This window comes from Odontesthes bonariensis, chromosome 8, assembly GCF_027942865.1.
Source record: "Odontesthes bonariensis isolate fOdoBon6 chromosome 8, fOdoBon6.hap1, whole genome shotgun sequence".
In the NCBI taxonomy this organism is placed as follows: Eukaryota; Metazoa; Chordata; class Actinopteri; order Atheriniformes; family Atherinopsidae; genus Odontesthes; species Odontesthes bonariensis.
Genome location: NC_134513.1, coordinates 566,949 through 587,499, shown reverse-complemented (window position 1 = coordinate 587,499; position 20,551 = coordinate 566,949). Strand labels below are relative to the sequence as shown.

The 20,551-nt window shown below is 45.1% G+C and overlaps 2 protein-coding genes across 3 annotated transcripts in view; one reads left to right on the top strand and one right to left on the bottom strand.

The window, feature by feature from the left end:
• syn3 (synapsin III) overlaps positions 1–20,551 on the top strand; it is a 166,998-nt gene that overhangs the window by 50,241 nt on the left and 96,206 nt on the right. For both annotated transcript variants that reach the window (XM_075471260.1, XM_075471261.1), the window contains exons 5-6: positions 6,294–6,450; positions 6,995–7,084. In XM_075471260.1, the coding sequence (XP_075327375.1) occupies positions 6,294–6,450; positions 6,995–7,084 (247 nt within the window). The remainder of the gene's footprint in view (positions 1–6,293; positions 6,451–6,994; positions 7,085–20,551) is intronic.
• The window catches only part of LOC142385090 (metalloproteinase inhibitor 3), a 60,621-nt gene continuing 47,223 nt past the window's right edge, over positions 7,154–20,551 (bottom strand). The window contains exons 3-5 of the mRNA XM_075471262.1: positions 15,888–15,999; positions 14,485–14,606; positions 7,154–10,385 (exon numbers count right to left, since the gene is read on the bottom strand). Coding sequence (XP_075327377.1) covers positions 10,188–10,385; positions 14,485–14,606; positions 15,888–15,999 — 432 coding nt within the window. The 3' untranslated portion in view covers positions 7,154–10,187. The remainder of the gene's footprint in view (positions 10,386–14,484; positions 14,607–15,887; positions 16,000–20,551) is intronic.

The following is a 20,551-nucleotide window of genomic DNA, read 5'->3' as shown; positions in this document are numbered from 1 at the left end:
CGCCCTGATATATGCTCCCAGGAACAGGAAGAAGGAGTTTTAACTAATTTTTCGATATTTTATCCGGCATGTTCGTGTCTTTTTTACTCAACCTACTTTTTTTAAGGCTCATCAGAGGGCGTCTGATGCTCTTGTCCCGATCTGTGCCCCCGCCTCTCATCAGCAGCTCTTATCACCCTTTATTCCTGCGCTGATTCAAAGGCGACATTAGCATATCGGCCGTGAAGTGGTGCCTCTGGGGCCCGAGTGATCCGGACTGTAAAACCTGCGCTGCTTTATGGTTAATCCATGACCGGCCGGCGGCCCTGCTGTGGCATAACAAGCTCGATTAAAGTTGGTGGGTGACAAACCTGTGATGTTCTGCTTCCATGAACCAGGACCTGGCTACAGCCACCCAGTTTACACATACAAATGTCTTCAGGCCCGTTACAACCAGGGATGAAGCGATAATACGGGTTATTCTGGGTCCTGGAAGATTGTTCTGAGCTCTTTTCTCTGTTTTCTGGTTCTTTAAACAGTCAAAGTGTCCGTATGTGATGCTAACTTCTATCTCAGGGTCCAGTCTCTACCCTTGAGTTGGGTTTATATACAGCTGCTCCTGCCTTCAGCTTTCACAAATCCGCTGATAATAATGCAAATATACTCTCATAAAACAGCGTCCACAACCACCGATCCCTCCAGTTTCTTCTTCTTTGTTACCCTGTGAACAGTTTTCTTCGGCTGTGTTCCAAACCGCCTACTACTCATACTACTCCTACTACTCCTACTAACTTTAACTTTTTTTAAGTTCCCGGATGCATACTAGATTCTCCTAAATGTTGGGTATGCATCATGAGGTTACTACTCATACTCAAACTACCCAAGATGCAACGTAACGTGACGTCGCCGATCGTCATTTCCTGTCAAAACAGCAGTTTCAAGCTAGCTACAACGAGGGTAGGTTCACTTCCTGTTTTCAAAACAAAAGCACCAATTGTATGGTAATGGCTTTCCCTATGATAAAAGGCAACGGGTATTTTATTTTGTGAAAATAACAGGAAGTGCGTTAGCTCACTGCGGCTAGCTTTAGTAGCGCCGAATTCGTGGGAACAAAATTGTAAACAGCTGGTATTTTGTCAGGTTTTCAACACGTTGGGGATCTAAACGACTACTTTCTCACCTGAAAATGTTTCAAATGTTGCTAAAGTTTACAGAGTTTAGAGCTTAAGAGAAATCAGCTTCAGGCCGGCTGATTTCGGCTCGGGCAGGAGCGAAATGCATTGTGGGTAAACGCTCTGCATACTGTCTGATCGATGAGTATGCAGTATGTAGTATGTAGTATGGAGTATGCAGTATGTAGTATGTAGTATGCGGTATGCAGTATGTAGTATGTAGTATGCAGTATGCAGTATGTAGTATGCGGTATGCAGTATGTAGTATGCAGTATGTAGTATGCAGTATGTAGTATGCTGTATGCAGTATGTAGTATGTAATATGTAGTATGCAGTATGTAATATGCTGTATGCAGTATGCAGTATGTAATATGTAGTATGCAGTATGTAATATTATATGCAGTATGTAGTATGCAGTATGTAGTATGCAGTATGTAATATGCAGTATGCAGTATGTAGTATGCAGTATGTAATATGCAGTATGCAGTATGCAGTATGTAGTATGCAGTATGCAGTATGTAATACGCAGTATGTAGTATGTAGTATGCAGTATGTAGTATGCAGTATGTAGTATGCTGTATGCAGTATGTAGTATGCAGTATGCAGTATGTAATATGCAGTATGTAGTATGTAGTATGCGGTATGCAGTATGTAGTATGCAGTATGTAATATGCTGTATGCAGTATGCAGTATGTAGTATGCAGTATGTAATATGCAGTATGCAGTATGTAATATGCAGTATGTAGTATGCGGTATGCAGTATGTAGTATGTAGTATGCTGTATGCAGTATGCAGTATGTAGTATGCGGTATGTAGTATGTAGTATGCGGTATGCAGTATGTAGTATGCTGTATGCAGTATGTAGTATGCGGTATGTAGTATGTAGTATGCGGTATGCAGTATGTAGTATGCTGTATGCAGTATGTAATATGCAGTATGTAATATGCAGTATGTAAGTATGCAGTATGTAGTATGCGGTATGCAGTATGTAGTATGTAGTATGTAAGTATGCAGTATGTAATATGCAGTATGTAGTATGCGGTATGCAGTATGTAGTATGTAGTATGTAGTATGCGGTATGCAGTATGTAGTATGCTGTATGTAGTATGCAGTATGCAGTATGTAATATGCAGTATGTAAGTATGCAGTATGTAATATGCAGTATGTAGTATGCGGTATGCAGTATGTAGTATGTAGTATGTAGTATGCGGTATGCAGTATGTAGTATGCGGTATGCAGTATGTAGTATGCTGTATGCAGTATGCAGTATGTAATATGCTGTATGTAGTATGTAGTATGCGGTATGCAGTATGTAGTATGCAGTATGCAGTATGTAGTATGTTGTATGTAGTATGCAGTATGTAATATTATATGCAGTATGTAGTATGCAGTATGCAGTATGTAGTATGCAGTATGTAGTATGTAGTATGTAGTATGTAATATGCAGTATGTAGTATGTAGTATGCTGTATGTAGTATGCTGTATGTAGTATGTAGTATGCAGTATGTAATATTATATGCAGTATGTAATATTATATGCAGTATGTAGTATGCAGTATGTAGTATGCTCTATGCAGTATGCAGTATGCTGTATGCAGTATGCAGTATGTAGTATGCTCTATGCAGTATGCAGTATGCTGTATGCAGTATGCAGTATGCAGTATGTAGTATGCTCTATGTAGTATGCAGTATGCTGTATGTAGTATGCAGTATGTAGTATGCTGTATGTAGTATGTAGTATGCAGTATGTAGTATGCAGTATGTAATATTATATGCAGTATGTAATATTATATGCAGTATGTAGTATGTAGTATGTAGTATGCGGTATGCAGTATGCAGTATGTAATATGCTGTATGTAGTATGCAGTATGTAATATGCTGTATGTAGTATGCAGTATGTAATATGCTGTATGCAGTATGCAGTATGCAGTATGTAGTATGCAGTATGTAATATGCAGTATGCAGTATGTAATATGCAGTATGTAGTATGCGGTATGCAGTATGTAGTATGTAGTATGCTGTATGCAGTATGTAATATGCTGTATGCAGTATGCAGTATGTAATATGCTGTATGCAGTATGCAGTATGCAGTATGTAGTATGCAGTATGTAATATGCAGTATGCAGTATGTAATATGCAGTATGCAGTATGTAATATGCAGTATGTAGTATGCAGTATGTAGCATGCAGTATGTAATATGCTGTATGTAGTATGCAGTATGTAATATGCTGTATGCAGTATGCAGTATGCAGTATGTAGTATGCAGTATGTAATATGCAGTATGTAATATGCAGTATGCAGTATGTAATATGCAGTATGTAGTATGCGGTATGCAGTATGCAGTATGCAGTATGTAATATGCTGTATGTAGTATGCAGTATGTAATATGCTGTATGCAGTATGCAGTATGCAGTATGTAGTATGCAGTATGTAATATGCAGTATGCGGTATGCAGTATGTAGTATGTAGTATGCTGTATGCAGTATGCAGTATGTAGTATGCGGTATGTAGTATGCAGTATGCAGTATGTAGTATGCGGTATGTAGTATGTAGTATGCGGTATGCAGTATGTAGTATGCTGTATGCAGTATGTAGTATGCGGTATGCGGTATGTAGTATGTAGTATGCGGTATGCAGTATGTAGTATGCAGTATGTAGTATGTAGTATGCAGTATGTAGTATGCGGTATGCAGTATGTAGTATGCAGTATGTAGTATGCTGTATGCAGTATGTAGTATGCAGTATGTAGTATGCAGTATGCAGTATGTAGTATGCGGTATGCAGTATGTGGTATGCTGTATGCAGTATGTAGTATGCAGTATGCAGTATGTAGTATGCAGTATGTAGTATGCAGTATGCAGTATGTAGTATGCGGTATGCAGTATGTGGTATGCTGTATGCAGTATGTAGTATGCAGTATGCAGTATGTAGTATGCAGTATGTAGTATGCAGTATGTAGTATGTAGTATGCAGTATGTAGTATGCGGTATGTAGTATGCAGTATGTAGTATGCAGTATGTAGTATGCAGTATGTAGTATGCAGTATGTAGTATGCAGTATGTGGTATGCAGTATGTAGTATGCGGTATGTAGTATGCAGTATGTAGTATGCAGTATGTAGTATGTAGTATGCAGTATGTAGTATGCAGTATGTAGTATGCGGTATGCAGTATGTAGTATGCGGTATGTAGTATGCAGTATGTAGTATGCAGTATGTAGTATGCAGTATGTAGTATGCAGTATGTAGTATGCGGTATGCAGTATGTAGTATGCAGTATGTAGTATGCAGTATGTAGTATGCAGTATGTAGTATGCAGTATGTAGTATGCGGTATGCAGTATGTAGTATGCGGTATGTAGTATGCAGTATGTAGTATGCAGTATGTAGTATGCAGTATGTAGTATGCGGTATGCAGTATGTAGTATGCGGTATGTAGTATGCAGTATGTAGTATGCAGTATGTAGTATGCAGTATGTAGTATGCAGTATGTAGTATGCAGTATGTAGTATGCGGTATGTAGTATGCGGTATGTAGTATGCAGTATGCAGTATGTAGTATGCAGTATGTAGTATGCAGTATGTAGTCTGTAGTATGCGGTATGTAGTATGCAGTATGTAGTATGCAGTATGTAGTATGCAGTATGTAGTATGGAAGTATGCGGTTTCGAACAGTCTTCTTCTTCTCTGGTAGCGTTAGTGTGTGAGCTGGTGGTAATAAGTCAGAGTACTCTGCATGATGTCGGTCTGTGCTGGTAAACATTGGACTCATGGAGCTGTCGGCTGCTCGGCTTCATCAGAAACAATCGGAGCGAGTCTGCCGCGTTGCTCGGGGTCAGGAGACGCCCTTCCTGAGAGCACATTCTGTTTCTGGCTGCACAAACTGCTCCACCCAGCACAAACAGAAGGGCCCGTGCTCCTGCTGCTGCCACAGGGAGGAGCAGCTGCATCCTGCCAGCCTGGCCCACTGAAGCAGCCCTGGAGGAGCTTATGGAGAGCCTGGCTCTCATCTCAGCCCTCGCACCTGAGCTCACAGGCTCAGTGAAACTGGGCTGGTTGAAGGGTCAGGCTGTTGATAGAGCTGTCTGCAGCTTCTCTGCACCACCTCCACCCGACACAGCGGGTGAAAAGGGAAGCTCCTGACAGGACACACGAGGCCCAGACTCCCTGTGGACAGCCTCGCTGGGCTGGAGGTGTTTCTGAGGTGTTTCATGTTAAAGAATCAGCTGTTAAACAGAAGGTTTCATTTACAGCCTGCATGTTCGGGAACCATCGTCCGGCACAACGACTCCACAGCGGGGAGTCATGTGACCATCATTTAAATCTCTTCTATGTTCCATGTTGTGAGGAGTTGCTTCCAGGCTGCAGCCAGATGTTAGCTGCTCAGTAGAGATGGGACCAAGTCACACATGTGCAAGTCCCAAGTCATTTTTCCTTGAGCAAGTCAAAGTCAAGTCAGCTTATTATTGCAGTTTTACCTGCAGAATCTGATCTTAATAAAGTGAAAACACAAAGATATAAGTAACTGTCAGTAAACATCATTGGCCAATGTGTCCAACCTGTCCACCCCGTATCATATCAAGCTAACATTAGCTAACTACCGGCTAGGCTAACAGGATAATATTAGCTCATTTAACAGGCATTTAACTCTTTCGGTGCCAAAGACGTCTATAGACCTCAATTGCGTTTTTAACGGAGCGGGCTGGGGGACAATCTAGCGGAGTTCGTCACTAAATCTTAGGCTTGTAAACACTAAACAGAGAATATACTGTTAAAATTACCCGCTAGGTGGCAGCAGTGCCACTTTGCAAGCACAAAAAAAAGAGCTCGTTTTTTGGCTGGAACTCTGCTCACAGGACGCAGCAGGGGGTAAGAAGATGTTCAGAAATGATGCTGCTGATATGGGATGTTACACAGCTTCATGTCAGAAGAGGCGAACTGTCCCTTTAACTTCATACCTGATGTTTGCCTCCGCAGATGCTCCAGAAGTGTTCCCAGCAGAAGTGTTCCCAGCAGAAGTGTTCCCAGCAGAAGTGTTCCCAGCAGAAGTGTTCCCAGCAGAAGTGTTCCCAGCAGAAGTGTTCCCAGCAGAAGTGTTCCCAGGACGCCGGTTTGATGGTTTTCTCCTCCATCTGTGCCTCTCTGCAGGTCCTTTAAGCCGGACTTTGTCCTGATTCGTCAGCACGCCTTCAGCATGATCCCCGGCGAGGACTTCAGGAACCTGGTGATCGGCCTTCACTTCGGGGGCGTCCCCAGCATCAACTCTCTCTTCTCCATCTACAACTTCTGCAGCAAGCCTTGGGTGGTAAGCGGCCTCCTTTAACCCCCACAGCGGCGGATTAATGTGGGCTGTTAAATCATTTAAAACATTTAAAATCGAGCTGAGACACCTGTGAGTGCGGCAGGAGTTTTACGGGACTCCTCACTGAACTGCACACTGGAAAAAATGCCAAAAATAAGTAAAGATAGATATAAATAAGTATAGATTTCTTGTAATAAGATGTGATATTTAGGACTTTTGAGATAAAAGTGATCTTGAAATTAGCTTAAAAACCTCTTCAAATGAAAAAAAAAGCTTGTTTCATATGATATGTGACTCAAAACAATTTGTTTTCAAGACTTTTTCATTTAACAAGATATTCCAGATGTATTGTATTAAAACAAGTCCCTATATCTGGCTGAAATGGTGCTTGTTAGGCAGTTGTGTCTGATATTAAGTGTAATGAGATATTTGGACTAGAAATGAGACAAATATACTTGGTAAGACTGATTTTTTCCAGTGTAGCTCCTCCTGTCTAACCTGCTTAAATAACGACGCTAAGTCATCGTCTCTTTTCCTTTTCCTGCAGTTTTCTCAGATGATTAAGCTGTACCACTCCCTCGGCCCGGAGAAATTCCCCCTGAACGAACAGACCTTCTATCCCAACCACATGCAGATGGTGAGTGCCTCTCAGACGTTTCGTTCAAAAACACAAAAGAAGGAAAGAATCACCCAAAAAAACTTGTTTTGGTCCATTTTTCATTAAATCTTTATTATAAAAATATAAAACACAGAAATGAAGTCAAACATTTCTTTACCCCCACCCACACGATTGTTTCTGACCGATTGTTTCTGAGTTAAGCAGACAGAATATTTACACACCACAGAGCTAATGTCACAGAAATGCCACATCTGGAGGAACAGCTTCATCGCCACTTACAAACACAAAATCAGAAGTTTTTAAAATCAAAAACCTGTTTTCTTGGCTTCTCTTGTTGTTAGAAGAGGCTACAGGCAGCACTCGTATGTCTGTAAGCTAACCCCAGCAGCTGGTTAGCTTAGTTTATTCATGTCGGGAGACGGGCTAACAGCTAGCTTAAAGGGCTAAAGTTCCCCGATTAACTAGTTAAGGCCAGACACTACAGGTGAATAGGATAATATTTTAAAATAATAGATATCACCATGAAACTTCCTCAGTTGATTACTTATACAAGTATGGAAAAAAAATGTATTACAAGTTTTAGAAATTTGTATGTTTAATTATACAAATGAGGCATTATCTCATTAAATATGCGCACATTTGCATATATTTCCGGAAGATAGATCTGAACATATGATAAAGCAAGGTGCAAAATTCTGTTTTCATTTTGTTTACACACAAAATGAAAAGAAAATTATGGAGGGATTTCAGGATATCTGCTTTCATTTCCTAGAAAATCAAAATATACTGTCCATAGCCTAAAAAACATCGATTTTCGACATGTTTTTTGATTATAATGTCACATAAATCAGGCCAGGAATGATTTATCAACAAATCCTTCTATAAATATCTTCAGAATACTGCTAAGTGTATAACTGGAAAGTTTGGTGTTAGTAGGTGCTCCATAGTCTGAGATAGTGATACTGGAAAAATACAAAAAAACTGATTTTGAGAGAACGGCATTTAAAGATTTAAATAGGGGAATTCATTTTGGTAAATTTGGGCGAAACGTACTGCCGCGATTAAACAAAATGTGATGAAATAAACATTTTAATTTATGTTTTTAAATACCACATATTGATGGAGTAGACTGGACCAAAATATAAAAATATCCCACTGCATGAAATCACTGTTTTTGCCGGCCGTGTCAATTTAAAACACGTTTTTCCAAAATGAAAAGTAAAACTAAAGTAAAACTCCCTGTGAAGTCTCTCCACTGAGCGGTGAAAAACTTTGGTGCATAGCAGCTCCCGTCCTTTCTTTAGCTGAGCTAAGCTAAGCTAACAGTGGTAAGCGAAGCTAAACGGCCGCTAGCTTTAGCTTCATATTTAGTGTACAGACATGAGAGTGGTGTCAATTGTCTCATCTAACTTTACAAAAGAAAGCAAATAAACATCTTTAGTGTCTTTTTTAGGAAATTAAATTTGTTTTGGACTAAGTGATGAAGCAGATATTTCTCCCTTTGAGGCCAATCTGAGTCTGTTAATGGAATGAATTGAAGGGAAGTAAAAATACGACAAAAACCCTACATGGGTGCAGGTGAAGAAGAATGAATTTAGTGACAATATCATTACTTTTATTCATATATAATGTCCATTTAAAATAGTTAAATACAAAAGATTGAATATACACTTAGAAAGTATCTCGTGGTCTGAAACCTCTGAACTGTCATTGGATTGTTGAAGAGTACCAGCCAAGGAAACTATGATTAAAACACAAAAAAAAAGTACCATAACATTTAAAGTTTGGCCTGTTTTACATCTTCTCCCTCTTTTCTCAACCACATAGTTACGGTGTGACCCAATAACCATAAATAGACGTATCGTAGAGGTTTTAGGACGAGTTGATAATTCATTTCTGTAGCTTATGTTATATACAGCAAAAAAAAAAAAAATCACAATCTCTTGCAGAAATGAGTTCTTCCCTGCTTCACTTTAGACATTTCTGAGATTAATCAATCCTCAGCGGGGTGGGGGGGGCACTGCAGACATTCAGGGGGAAAGCAGAGTACTACCATCATAAAGACACGTTACAGTAAAAGCTGTGACTATCAGATCTTAAACATATTAAAAACACTGTTGGTATCACCCACATAATGCAGCGGCTTTCCATCTCATCTTCATGTTTATCGGGTCCCAGTTTGAGCTGCAGGTTGCTAATTAGGACCAGTGACTCTTGATATTCTCTAAAATAGTGTTTTGATCAGGATCTTATATACTTTATATTTGTCATTTCTGCCTCTATTCTTCTTGTTTTAACACCTCATGTCTAGGGACGGGAATCGAGAACCGGTTCTTGTTGAGAACCTGTTCCCAGTGTTTCAGTTCCTTGGAATCGTTTTGGCGATTTTGCAAACGATTCCCTTATCGATTCCAGTGGGCGCGAATGACGTCACCGCGCAGCGTTGCGTGGCGAGTCCAGCGCAGCCAGCAGCCAACAGTAAACATGGCGCCCAAGCGGTACAAACGCTCGAAAGTTTGGTTCCACATCCCTAAAAAAGACGACAGCAGGGCAACTTGCAAAGTGAATATTTCACCAAAGGGAGGAAATACTACCAACATGCAATAACTATGAATGAATGTCGCGTTTTCCATCTGCTCCGGACTAACGTTGGTGAATCTGAACCCAGCAACGTTAGCAACGTTAGCAGCGTTAGCATGTCCTTGGCTTCTAAACTAAACAAAGTTGATGCTAATCGACCGGTTTGTTGTCCATTTTCTCCAAATGAGAATCGATAAGGGAACCGACAAAGAACCGAAACGTTAAGCAGAATCGAAAATGGAATTGGAATCGTAAAAATCTCATCAGTTCCCATCCCTAGCTCAGACCATAAAAAAAAACAGCTTTAGTGTGAGGACTGTGTTGCCGATTGTAAAATGGGGAAAACATTACAGAGTTAAAGGGCAATCTGTACAACAAAGAAGTGCTACAAACAGGCACTGTAATATATATATTTGCTCTTTTCTGGAGGTCATCAGTCAGGCCGGTGACCTGCAGTAGTCCTGTAATACTCTGAAAGCGATCGGGGAAGGGACGGAGTCGGGGGACGGCAGTGGCTTTTGGACGGGGGGTGTGTTGGGATTCAGGGGTCGGTGGCGTTGATGGTGGTTTTATCGCGGGCGGTCGTGCCTCGGTACCAGCTGCAGTAGCCCTCCTTCTGCTGGATGCAGGCGTAGTGCCGGGACTGGTAGCCGGGGTAGCCAAAGTGGGACAGCATGTCCGTCCATAGGCACTCGTTCTTCGAGGTGACGAAGCAGGGCAGGTAGTGGCAGGGCTTAATCTACAGAGACAGAAGCAAGACCGAAGATGTAGCCATGAAGCAGAAAAACAAAGGTCTTTACTTCCTAAAACAAGCGGAGAATACCTTTAAAATAACTAGGATTAAAAACTCTAAAGAATAGTTTGACACTTGGAAAAAACTCAGCCTTCTTGGTGAGGATTGTACGGAAGCGTATTAGTGCCACTCTACGAAATAAAAAGAGGCTCAGTATCACGTAATTACGTGAAAAGTTTATTGTTATAACAATATCTTTTTCACGTTTTAACAATATATTTATCACGTTATTTCAAGATGAGATATTTTCACATTATAACGTGATAAATATATTGTTAAAACGTGAAAAAGATATTGTTATAACAATAAACTTCATGTAATTACGTGATACTGAGCCACTTTTTTTTCGTAGAGTGGCAGCAATGCGCTTCCTTAGAATTGAATGAGAAGCTTGAAACCACTCGTATACGTGTATGCTAAGTTAGCGCTAGCAAGTAGCGCCTGTTTATGTAGCATAACAGTTAGAAATGGAGAGAAAAACAACAGTAACAGCAACTTGTGGCAAAAACATTCAACCAGATCCTGTGCAGAGTTGGTTAAACTTATTAATAGTTCATTTAATTTTTTATATTTAAATTTTTTATTTTTTTTTAACTATGGACAAAGCCAAGCTTACCACTAGCCATAAAAGTAAGCTAGCAGCTTCTGTGCACCGTCTGAACTTTCCTCTGTAAACGTTGGCAAGAAAGCAAATAAAACTCCTTTTAACTATAAAATGCATCCAATTAGTGTAACTTAATGTGTCCATTGATCATATTTTAATCTCACGGGTTCATTTACACAACAATAAGTCTGTAGACGCTAAAGTAGGATGAGCTAAATGAGTCAATTCGACACGGTTTAAGTTTTTTATATCGTAAGTTGATTATATTTTGTGCACAAATCTTTATTTATAACTAAGTTATTATTATTATTATTTTTAAAGATCTTAAGCTATTTTTTATATATTTTCATTTGCAAACAGTTGAGGAGAATGCAGTTTATTTGCAGTTGCAAAGTTTAATAAAACAGACAGTGTTGACGCTTTGCGCTGGTTAGGGGGTACTTGGCTGAAAAAATATTTTACAAGTGGTACATCAGTGAAAAAAGGTTGAGAATCCCTGATCTATAACATCTGTGAAATGGCAACGGGGACCGATGCTTTTGGTGTAATATCTAAAGACATCTTCTTTGCTGAGCTGCTTTCAGACACTTCCTGCAGCAGCTTTTAAAAAGAGGAAACTTTTTGTCTGCTTTGTGCTGAGGAATGTGAAAGGAAGTCGTCTTCCTGAAGCTGGTAAATGTTTCTTAAGGATTCGGTCTGACTCCGTGCGTCATTACTGCAGGTGTTTGCACAAAAAGCAGATGAATAAACGGCTTTGACTGACAGGAGGATTCACATCAGAGAGCCGAGCTGCTCTGGATATCAGAGGAACATAGTTCTGTTCCTTCCACGGTTGGAAGATGTTCGACACAACAAGGAGAGTCATTTTCTGACTGGTGCGTCACCCTTTAACCCTTTGTGCGGTCTTAACATCGTGTTTACTCCCTTTGTCCTACGGGTCAGAAATGACTCGCCCTACCAAAGCCCCAAAATAAAGCAACTTAATTTAATTTAAAATACAAAATCTATTTAGTATGATGAAACCACCTGTTATTTATCTATTCAGCTCAATTCAATACATGTTTTATCATGTTTTTTATGTTAATCAGCAGTTTTCAGGATTACACTTTTTTTTTTTACTGTCAGTGGGACCAACAGTTTTCTTGTTTTCTCAGGTTTCTTTGACATAATAAAGGTTTATTATTGCTATTATATAAATGTGAAGTAATTACTTCTTAATTAATTATATTGAAAGGGAAAAAAACAGTGAACTTTTTTCTGGTGTTTAAATGTTTTTATAATTCACGGGTCAGAAATGACCCATAAGACAATCTTTGTACCCTAGTGGTGTACAGCCCACATGGAAACATGAACAAAAATAAAGTGTGACTTTTTCTAATGATCGGGTCCCTTTAGGAAAAGTCATAAAAGATAGTTTAAGGTATTTTTTCTACAGCTAAACATGGTGGTGGCTCAGTTTGGACCTGCAGGACAACAGGAGGGTTAAAGCTGCAATCTGTTGGTTTCCTTAGCTGGGAAAGTGTTTTTGAATCGGCTCTATATGAACGAATTGGATTATTTTATGAATAATTATGATTACAATGAATTGAATTCCAATTGGCTTGAATTGGACTTTATTATCTAAGTGCCTTGAGATGACATTTGTTGTATTTGGCGCTATATAAATAAAAATGAATTGAATTGAGGGTAAAGTCGTCCTGTGGGGGGGCGGGCTGGTTACTACGTGTTTCTGCCTGCTTGTGTTTACGGACTCGGACTCTGAAGCCTCGGCTGACAGACGGCCTTCCCAGCATGCCTCTGGGCTGCTGCCATGTGCTCTCTGAACACAGTTTACTGGGAACAAACGGCTCTCTCTGCTGATCCACTGATGGCGTGTTAGCAGATGTGCAGGACGGCGGCGCACAGCAGCTGCTCAGCAGCGAGCTGCATGCTTCATCACATGGAGACTGGAGCCGATCCCAGAGCTGTTACTTAATAACTCCCAGTGATAGTAGCACAACTTGTTTTCTCTCCATTTCTGTCTCTGCCCAACATCCCTCATGTATATTCCAGGAAATAAGCTCCTAAAATGAGCTCGCAACTCAGTCCTAATAGAAAATAAAACCTCTTATTTCTTTGGCTCGTGTTAGTTTAACTGTGGAATGAACGTGCCTGGCTGAATATTAAAGTAATTCCTTATTTAGTGATCATTAACAAACTGTACGAGGAGTCAGCCGACGGTGTCAGGCTGCAGGAAGCTCTAGCTCCTCCCCCTCTTCTGGCTCCTCCCCCTGCCTCCTGGACCCGCCGGGCAGACGGCGTTCCCTCTCACCCTGACGGCGTTCCCTCTCACCCTGACGGCGTTCCCACCCTGACTGCGTTCCCTCTCACCCTGACAGCGTTCCCACCCACCCTGACGGCGTTCTCTCTCACCCTGACGGCGTTCCCTCTCACCCTGACTGCGTTCCTACCCTGACAGCGTTCCCTCTCACCCTGATGGCGTTCCCACCCACCCTGATGGCGTTCCCACTCAGCCTGACGGAGTTCTCACCCTGACGGCGTTCCCTCTCACCCTGACGGCGTTCCCACTCACCCTGACGGCGTTCCCACCCTGACAGCGTTCCTACTCACCCTGACAGCGTTCCCACTCACCCTGACGGCGTTCCCACTCACCCTGATGGCGTTCCCACTCAGCCTGACAGCGTTCCCACCCACCCTGATGGCGTTCCCACTCAGCCTGACGGAGTTCTCACCCTGACGGCGTTCCCTCTCACCCTGACGGCGTTCCCACTCACCCTGACGGCGTTCCCACCCTGACAGCGTTCCTACTCACCCTGACAGCGTTCCCACTCACCCTGACGGCGTTCCCACTCACCCTGATGGCGTTCCCACTCAGCCTGACGGCGTTCCCACCCACCCTGACGGCGTTCCCACCCACCCTGACGGCGTTCCCACTCACCCTGACGGCGTTCCCACCCTGACGGCGTTCCCACCCTGACAGCGTTCCTACTCACCCTGACAGCGTTCCCACTCACCCTGACGGCGTTCCCACTCACCCTGATGGCGTTCCCACTCAGCCTGACGGCGTTCCCACCCACCCTGACGGCGTTCCCACCCTGACAGCATTCCTACTCACCCTGACGGCGTTCCCACTCACCCTGATGGCGTTCCCACTCAGCCTGACGGCGTTCCCACCCACCCTGACGGCGTTCCCACCCTGACAGCGTTCCCTCTCACCCTGACGGCGTTCCCACCCTGACGGCGTTCCCACCCACCCTGAAGGCGTTCCCACCCACCCTGACGGCGTTCCCTCACCCTGAAGGCGTTCCCACCCACCCTGACGGCGTTCCCACTCACCCTGACGGCGTTCCCACTCACCCAGACGGCGTTCCCACTCACCCTGACGGCGTTCCCTCTCACCCTGACAGCGTTCCCACTCACCCAGACGGCGTTCCCACTCACCCTGCAGTTGCAGCCCAGCTGGTAGCGGTGGTTCATGCCCTTCTTCTGCGCCAGAGACAGCCGCTCCCACCTCTCGTTGAAGTTGCAGAGCCCCGTGTAGACCTTTCCTTCGTAGACGCGACCTGCAGCAGCAGAGGAGGAAGGAGAAGGTTCAGTTCTGAGGGGGGCCGCTGACAGAAGTGCTGACAGATGTGCTGACAGATGTGCTGACAGATGTGCTGACAGATGTGCTGACAGATGTGCTGACAGATGTGCTGACAGTGACCCTCGGCCGGTCTCCTACAGGCGGCCTCAGTATCTCTGCATATCAAAGGTCATCGGGCGTTAGTTTTAGCTCTGCAGGCAGGTGCACCACAAGATGTCCTCAGTGTGGAAATGATGCAGGAATTAAAGATCTGCCCCCTGATGCCCCTGATGCCCCAGATGCCCCTGATGCCCCTGATGCCCCAGATGCCCCTGATGCCCCAGATGCCCCTGATGCCCCTGATGCCCCAGATGCCCCTGCCCCCCACTCAGCCTGCCCCCCCACTCTGGGATCCTCGGGGCCACATACACTAACCGGACCCTCAGAGCCGGATCAAAGGGGGCTGATCTCGCCGCTCGACTTATCACAGACTTCCTGAGAGCCGAGGAAGACGTCGTTGATGATGTCACTCACACCCGGCTGAGTAAACAGAGCCGTTGCCTGGCAACGCCGGCTCTCTGGCCCGGCTACAGTATTTACAGGGTGGGGTTTAGCGACAGTTGCTTAGCGACAGTTACACACAGCGAGCGCTGCGGGGTCCAAAGTAAACGCCTCTGTTGGAAACAGCAACTTATAAAAGGCCGCTCGCTTCCTGCTGATAATTACAGGCCGGAGCGCCCCCTTAAACAGCGCCCCCTTAAACAGCGCCCCCTTAAACAGCGCCCCCTTAAACAGCGCCCCCTTAAACAGCGCCCCCTTAAACAGCGCCCCCTTAAACAGCGGCCCCTTAAACAGCGCCCCTTAAACAGCGCCCCCTTAAACAGCGGCCCCTTAAACAGCGCCCCTTAAACAGCGGCCCCTTAAACAGCGCCCCCTTAAACAGCGCCCCTTAAACAGCGCCCCCTTAAACAGCGCCCCTTAAACAGCGCCCCCTTAAACAGCGCCCCCTTAAACAGCGGCCCCTTAAACAGCGCCCCCTTAAACAGCGCCCCCTTAAACAGCGCCCCCTTAAACAGCGCCCCTTAAACAGCGCCCCCTTAAACAGCGGCCCCTTAAACAGCGCCCCCTTAAACAGCGCCCCCTTAAACAGCGCCCCCTTAAACAGCGGCCCCTTAAACAGCGGCCCCTTAAACAGCGCCCCCTTAAACAGCGCCCCCTTAAACAGCGCCCCCTTAAACAGCGCCCCCTTAAACATCTCTTAAGGCGGCCCACAGCTCACCTGTGATCAGGTACTGGTACTTGTTGATGTCGAACTTGACGCCACACATGCTCTCGGAGGCGTCGGTGTAGACGTGCTGCACGTGCTGCACTTTGGTGAATCCTTTGTACATCTGCAGAAACATGAGAACACATCAGGCTGTTTATCTGCTGCTCAGAGTAACTGCTGCTCAGAGTAACTGCTGCTCAGAGTAACTGCTGCTCAGAGTATCTGCTGCTCAGAGTAACTGCCGCTCAGAGTAACTGCTGCTCAGAGTAACTGCTGCTCAGAGTAACTGCTGCTCAGAGTAACTGCCGCTCAGAGTAACTGCTGCTCAGAGTAATCTGCTGCTCAGAGTAACTGCTGCTCAGAGTAATCTGCTGCTCAGAGTAACTGCTGCTCAGAGTAACTGCTGCTCAGAGTAACTGCTGCTCAGAGTATCTGCTGCTCAGAGTAACTGCTGCTCAGAGTATCTGCTGCTCAGAGTAACTGCTGCTCAGAGTAACTGCTGCTCAGAGTAACTGCTGCTCAGAGTATCTGCTGCTCAGAGTAACTGCTGCTCAGAGTAACTGCTGCTCAGAGTAACTGCTGCTCAGAGTATCTGCTGCTCAGAGTATCTGCTGCTCAGAGTAATCTGCTGCTCAGAGTAACTGCCGCTCAGAGTAACTGCCGCTCAGAGTAACTGCCGCTCAGAGTAATCTGCAGCTCAGAGTAACTGCCGCTCAGAGTAACTGCCGCTCAGAGTAATCTGCAGCTCAGAGTAACTGCCGCTCAGAGTAATCTGCAGCTCAGAGTAACTGCCGCTCAGAGTAATCTGCAGCTCAGAGTAACTGCTGCTCAGAGTATCTGCTGCTCAGAGTAACTGCTGCTCAGAGTAACTGCTGCTCAGAGTAACTGCTGCTCAGAGTATCTGCTACTCAGAGTATCTGCAGCTCAGAGTAACTGCTGCTCAGAGTATCTGCTGCTCAGAGTAACTGCTACTCAGAGTAACTGCTGCTCAGAGTAACTGCAGCTCAGAGTATCTGCTGCTCAGAGTAACTGCTGCTCAGAGTAACTGCTGCTCAGAGTAACTGCTGCTCAGAGTAATCTGCAGCTCAGAGTAACTGCTGCTCAGAGTAATCTGCAGCTCAGAGTAACTGCTGCTCAGAGTATCTGCTGCTCAGAGTAACTGCTGCTCAGAGTATCTGCTGCTCAGAGTATCTGCTGCTCAGAGTAATCTGCTGCTCAGAGTAACTGCTGCTCAGAGTATCTGCTGCTCAGAGTAACTGCTGCTCAGAGTAATCTGCAGCTCAGAGTATCTGCTGCTCAGAGTAACTGCTGCTCAGAGTAACTGCTGCTCAGAGTATCTGCTGCTCAGAGTAACTGCCGCTCAGAGTAACTGCCGCTCAGAGTATCTGCCGCTCAGAGTAACTGCTGCTCAGAGTAACTGCTACTTAGAGTAACTGCTGCTCAGAGTAACTGCCGCTCAGAGTAACTGCCGCTCAGAGTAACTGCCGCTCAGAGTAATCTGCTGCTCAGAGTAACTGCTGCTCAGAGTAACTGCAGCTCAGAGTAATCTGCTGCTCAGAGTAACTGCTGCTCAGAGTAACTGCCGCTCAGAGTAACTGCCGCTCAGAGTAACTGCTGCTCAGAGTAATCTGCTGCTCAGAGTAACTGCTGCTCAGAGTATCTGCTGCTCAGAGTAACTGCTGCTCAGAGTATCTGCTGCTCAGAGTAACTGCTGCTCAGAGTAACTGCTGCTCAGAGTAACTGCTGCTCAGAGTATCTGCTGCTCAGAGTAACTGCTGCTCAGAGTAATCTGCTGCTCAGAGTAACTGCAGCTCAGAGTATCTGCTGCTCAGAGTATCTGCTGCTCAGAGTATCTGCTGCTCAGAGTAACTGCTGCTCAGAGTAACTGCTGCTCAGAGTATCTGCTGCTCAGAGTAACTGCTGCTCAGAGTAACCGCTGCTCAGAGTAACTGCAGCTCAGAGTATCTGCTGCTCAGAGTAACTGCTGCTCAGAGTATCTGCTGCTCAGAGTAACTGCTGCTCAGAGTAATCTGCTGCTCAGAGTAACTGCTGCTCAGAGTATCTGCTGCTCAGAGTAACTGCTGCTCAGAGTAACTGCTGCTCAGAGTAATCTGCTGCTCAGAGTAATCTGCTGCTCAGAGTAACTGCTGCTCAGAGTATCTGCTGCTCAGAGTATCTGCTGCTCAGAGTAACTGCAGCTCAGAGTAACTGCAGCTCAGAGTAACTGCTGCTCAGAGTAACTGCAGCTCAGAGTATCTGCTGCTCAGAGTATCTGCTGCTCAGAGTAACTGCTGCTCAGAGTATCTGCTGCTCAGAGTAACTGCAGCTCAGAGTATCTGCTGCTCAGAGTAACTGCAGCTCAGAGTAACTGCTGCTCAGAGTAACTGCTGCTCAGAGTATCTGCTGCTCAGAGTAACTGCAGCTCAGAGTAACTGCTGCTCAGAGTAACTGCTGCTCAGAGTATCTGCTGCTCAGAGTAACTGCTGCTCAGAGTATCTGCTGCTCAGAGTATCTGCTGCTCAGAGTAACTGCTGCTCAGAGTAACTGCTGCTCAGAGTATCTGCTGCTCAGAGTAACTGCAGCTCAGAGTAACTGCAGCTCAGAGTATCTGCTGCTCAGAGTAACTGCTGCTCAGAGTATCTGCTGCTCAGAGTAACTGCTGCTCAGAGTAACTGCAGCTCAGAGTAACTGCTGCTCAGAGTATCTGCTGCTCAGAGTAACTGCTGCTCAGAGTATCTGCTGCTCAGAGTAACTGCAGCTCAGAGTAATCTGCTGCTCAGAGTAACTGCAGCTCAGAGTAACTGCTGCTCAGAGTATCTGCTGCTCAGAGTAACTGCTGCTCAGAGTAACTGCAGCTCAGAGTATCTGCTGCTCAGAGTAACTGCAGCTCAGAGTAATCTGCTGCTCAGAGTAACTGCAGCTCAGAGTAACTGCTGCTCAGAGTATCTGCTGCTCAGAGTAACTGCAGCTCAGAGTATCTGCTGCTCAGAGTAACTGCTGCTCAGAGTAATCTGCTGCTCAGAGTAACTGCAGCTCAGAGTAACTGCTGCTCAGAGTAATCTGCTGCTCAGAGTAACTGCTGCTCAGAGTAACTGCAGCTCAGAGTATCTGCTGCTCAGAGTAACTGCAGCTCAGAGTAAACTGCAGCTCAGAGTAACTGCAGCTCAGAGTAACTGCTGCTCAGAGTATCTGCTGCTCAGAGTAACTGCAGCTCAGAGTATCTGCTGCTCAGAGTAACTGCTGCTCAGAGTATCTGCTGCTCAGAGTAACTGCAGCTCAGAGTAATCTGCTGCTCAGAGTAACTGCAGCTCAGAGTAACTGCTGCTCAGAGTAACTGCTGCTCAGAGTAACTGCAGCTCAGAGTAACTGCTGCTCAGAGTATCTGCTGCTCAGAGTAACTGCAGCTCAGAGTAATCTGCTGCTCAGAGTAACTGCAGCTCAGAGTATCTGCTGCTCAGAGTAACTGCAGCTCAGAGTAAACTGCAGCTCAGAGTAACTGCAGCTCAGAGTAACTGCTGCTCAGAGTATCTGCTGCTCAGAGTAACTGCAGCTCAGAGTATCTGCTGCTCAGAGTAACTGCTGCTCAGAGTATCTGCTGCTCAGAGTAACTGCAGCTCAGAGTAATCTGCTGCTCAGAGTAACTGCTGCTCAGAGTAACTGCAGCTCAGAGTAACTGCAGCTCAGAGTAACTGCTGCTCAGAGTATCTGCTGCTCAGAGTAACTGCTGCTCAGAGTATCTGCTGCTCAGAGTAACTGCTGCTCAGAGTAACTGCAGCTCAGAGTAACTGCTGCTCAGAGTATCTGCTGCTCAGAGTAACTGCTGCTCAGAGTATCTGCTGCTCAGAGTAACTGCAGCTCAGAGTAATCTGCTGCTCAGAGTAACTGCAGCTCAGAGTAACTGCTGCTCAGAGTATCTGCTGCTCAGAGTAACTGCTGCTCAGAGTAACTGCAGCTCAGAGTATCTGCTGCTCAGAGTAACTGCAGCTCAGAGTAATCTGCTGCTCAGAGTAACTGCAGCTCAGAGTAACTGCTGCTCAGAGTATCTGCTGCTCAGAGTAACTGCAGCTCAGAGTATCTGCTGCTCAGAGTAACTGCTGCTCAGAGTAATCTGCTGCTCAGAGTAACTGCAGCTCAGAGTAACTGCTGCTCAGAGTAATCTGCTGCTCAGAGTAACTGCTGCTCAGAGTAACTGCAGCTCAGAGTATCTGCTGCTCAGAGTAACTGCAGCTCAGAGTAAACTGCAGCTCAGAGTAACTGCAGCTCAGAGTAACTGCTGCTCAGAGTATCTGCTGCTCAGAGTAACTGCAGCTCAGAGTATCTGCTGCTCAGAGTAACTGCTGCTCAGAGTATCTGCTGCTCAGAGTAACTGCAGCTCAGAGTAATCTGCTGCTCAGAGTAACTGCAGCTCAGAGTAACTGCTGCTCAGAGTAACTGCTGCTCAGAGTAACTGCAGCTCAGAGTAACTGCTGCTCAGAGTATCTGCTGCTCAGAGTAACTGCAGCTCAGAGTAATCTGCTGCTCAGAGTAACTGCAGCTCAGAGTATCTGCTGCTCAGAGTAACTGCAGCTCAGAGTAAACTGCAGCTCAGAGTAACTGCAGCTCAGAGTAACTGCTGCTCAGAGTATCTGCTGCTCAGAGTAACTGCAGCTCAGAGTATCTGCTGCTCAGAGTAACTG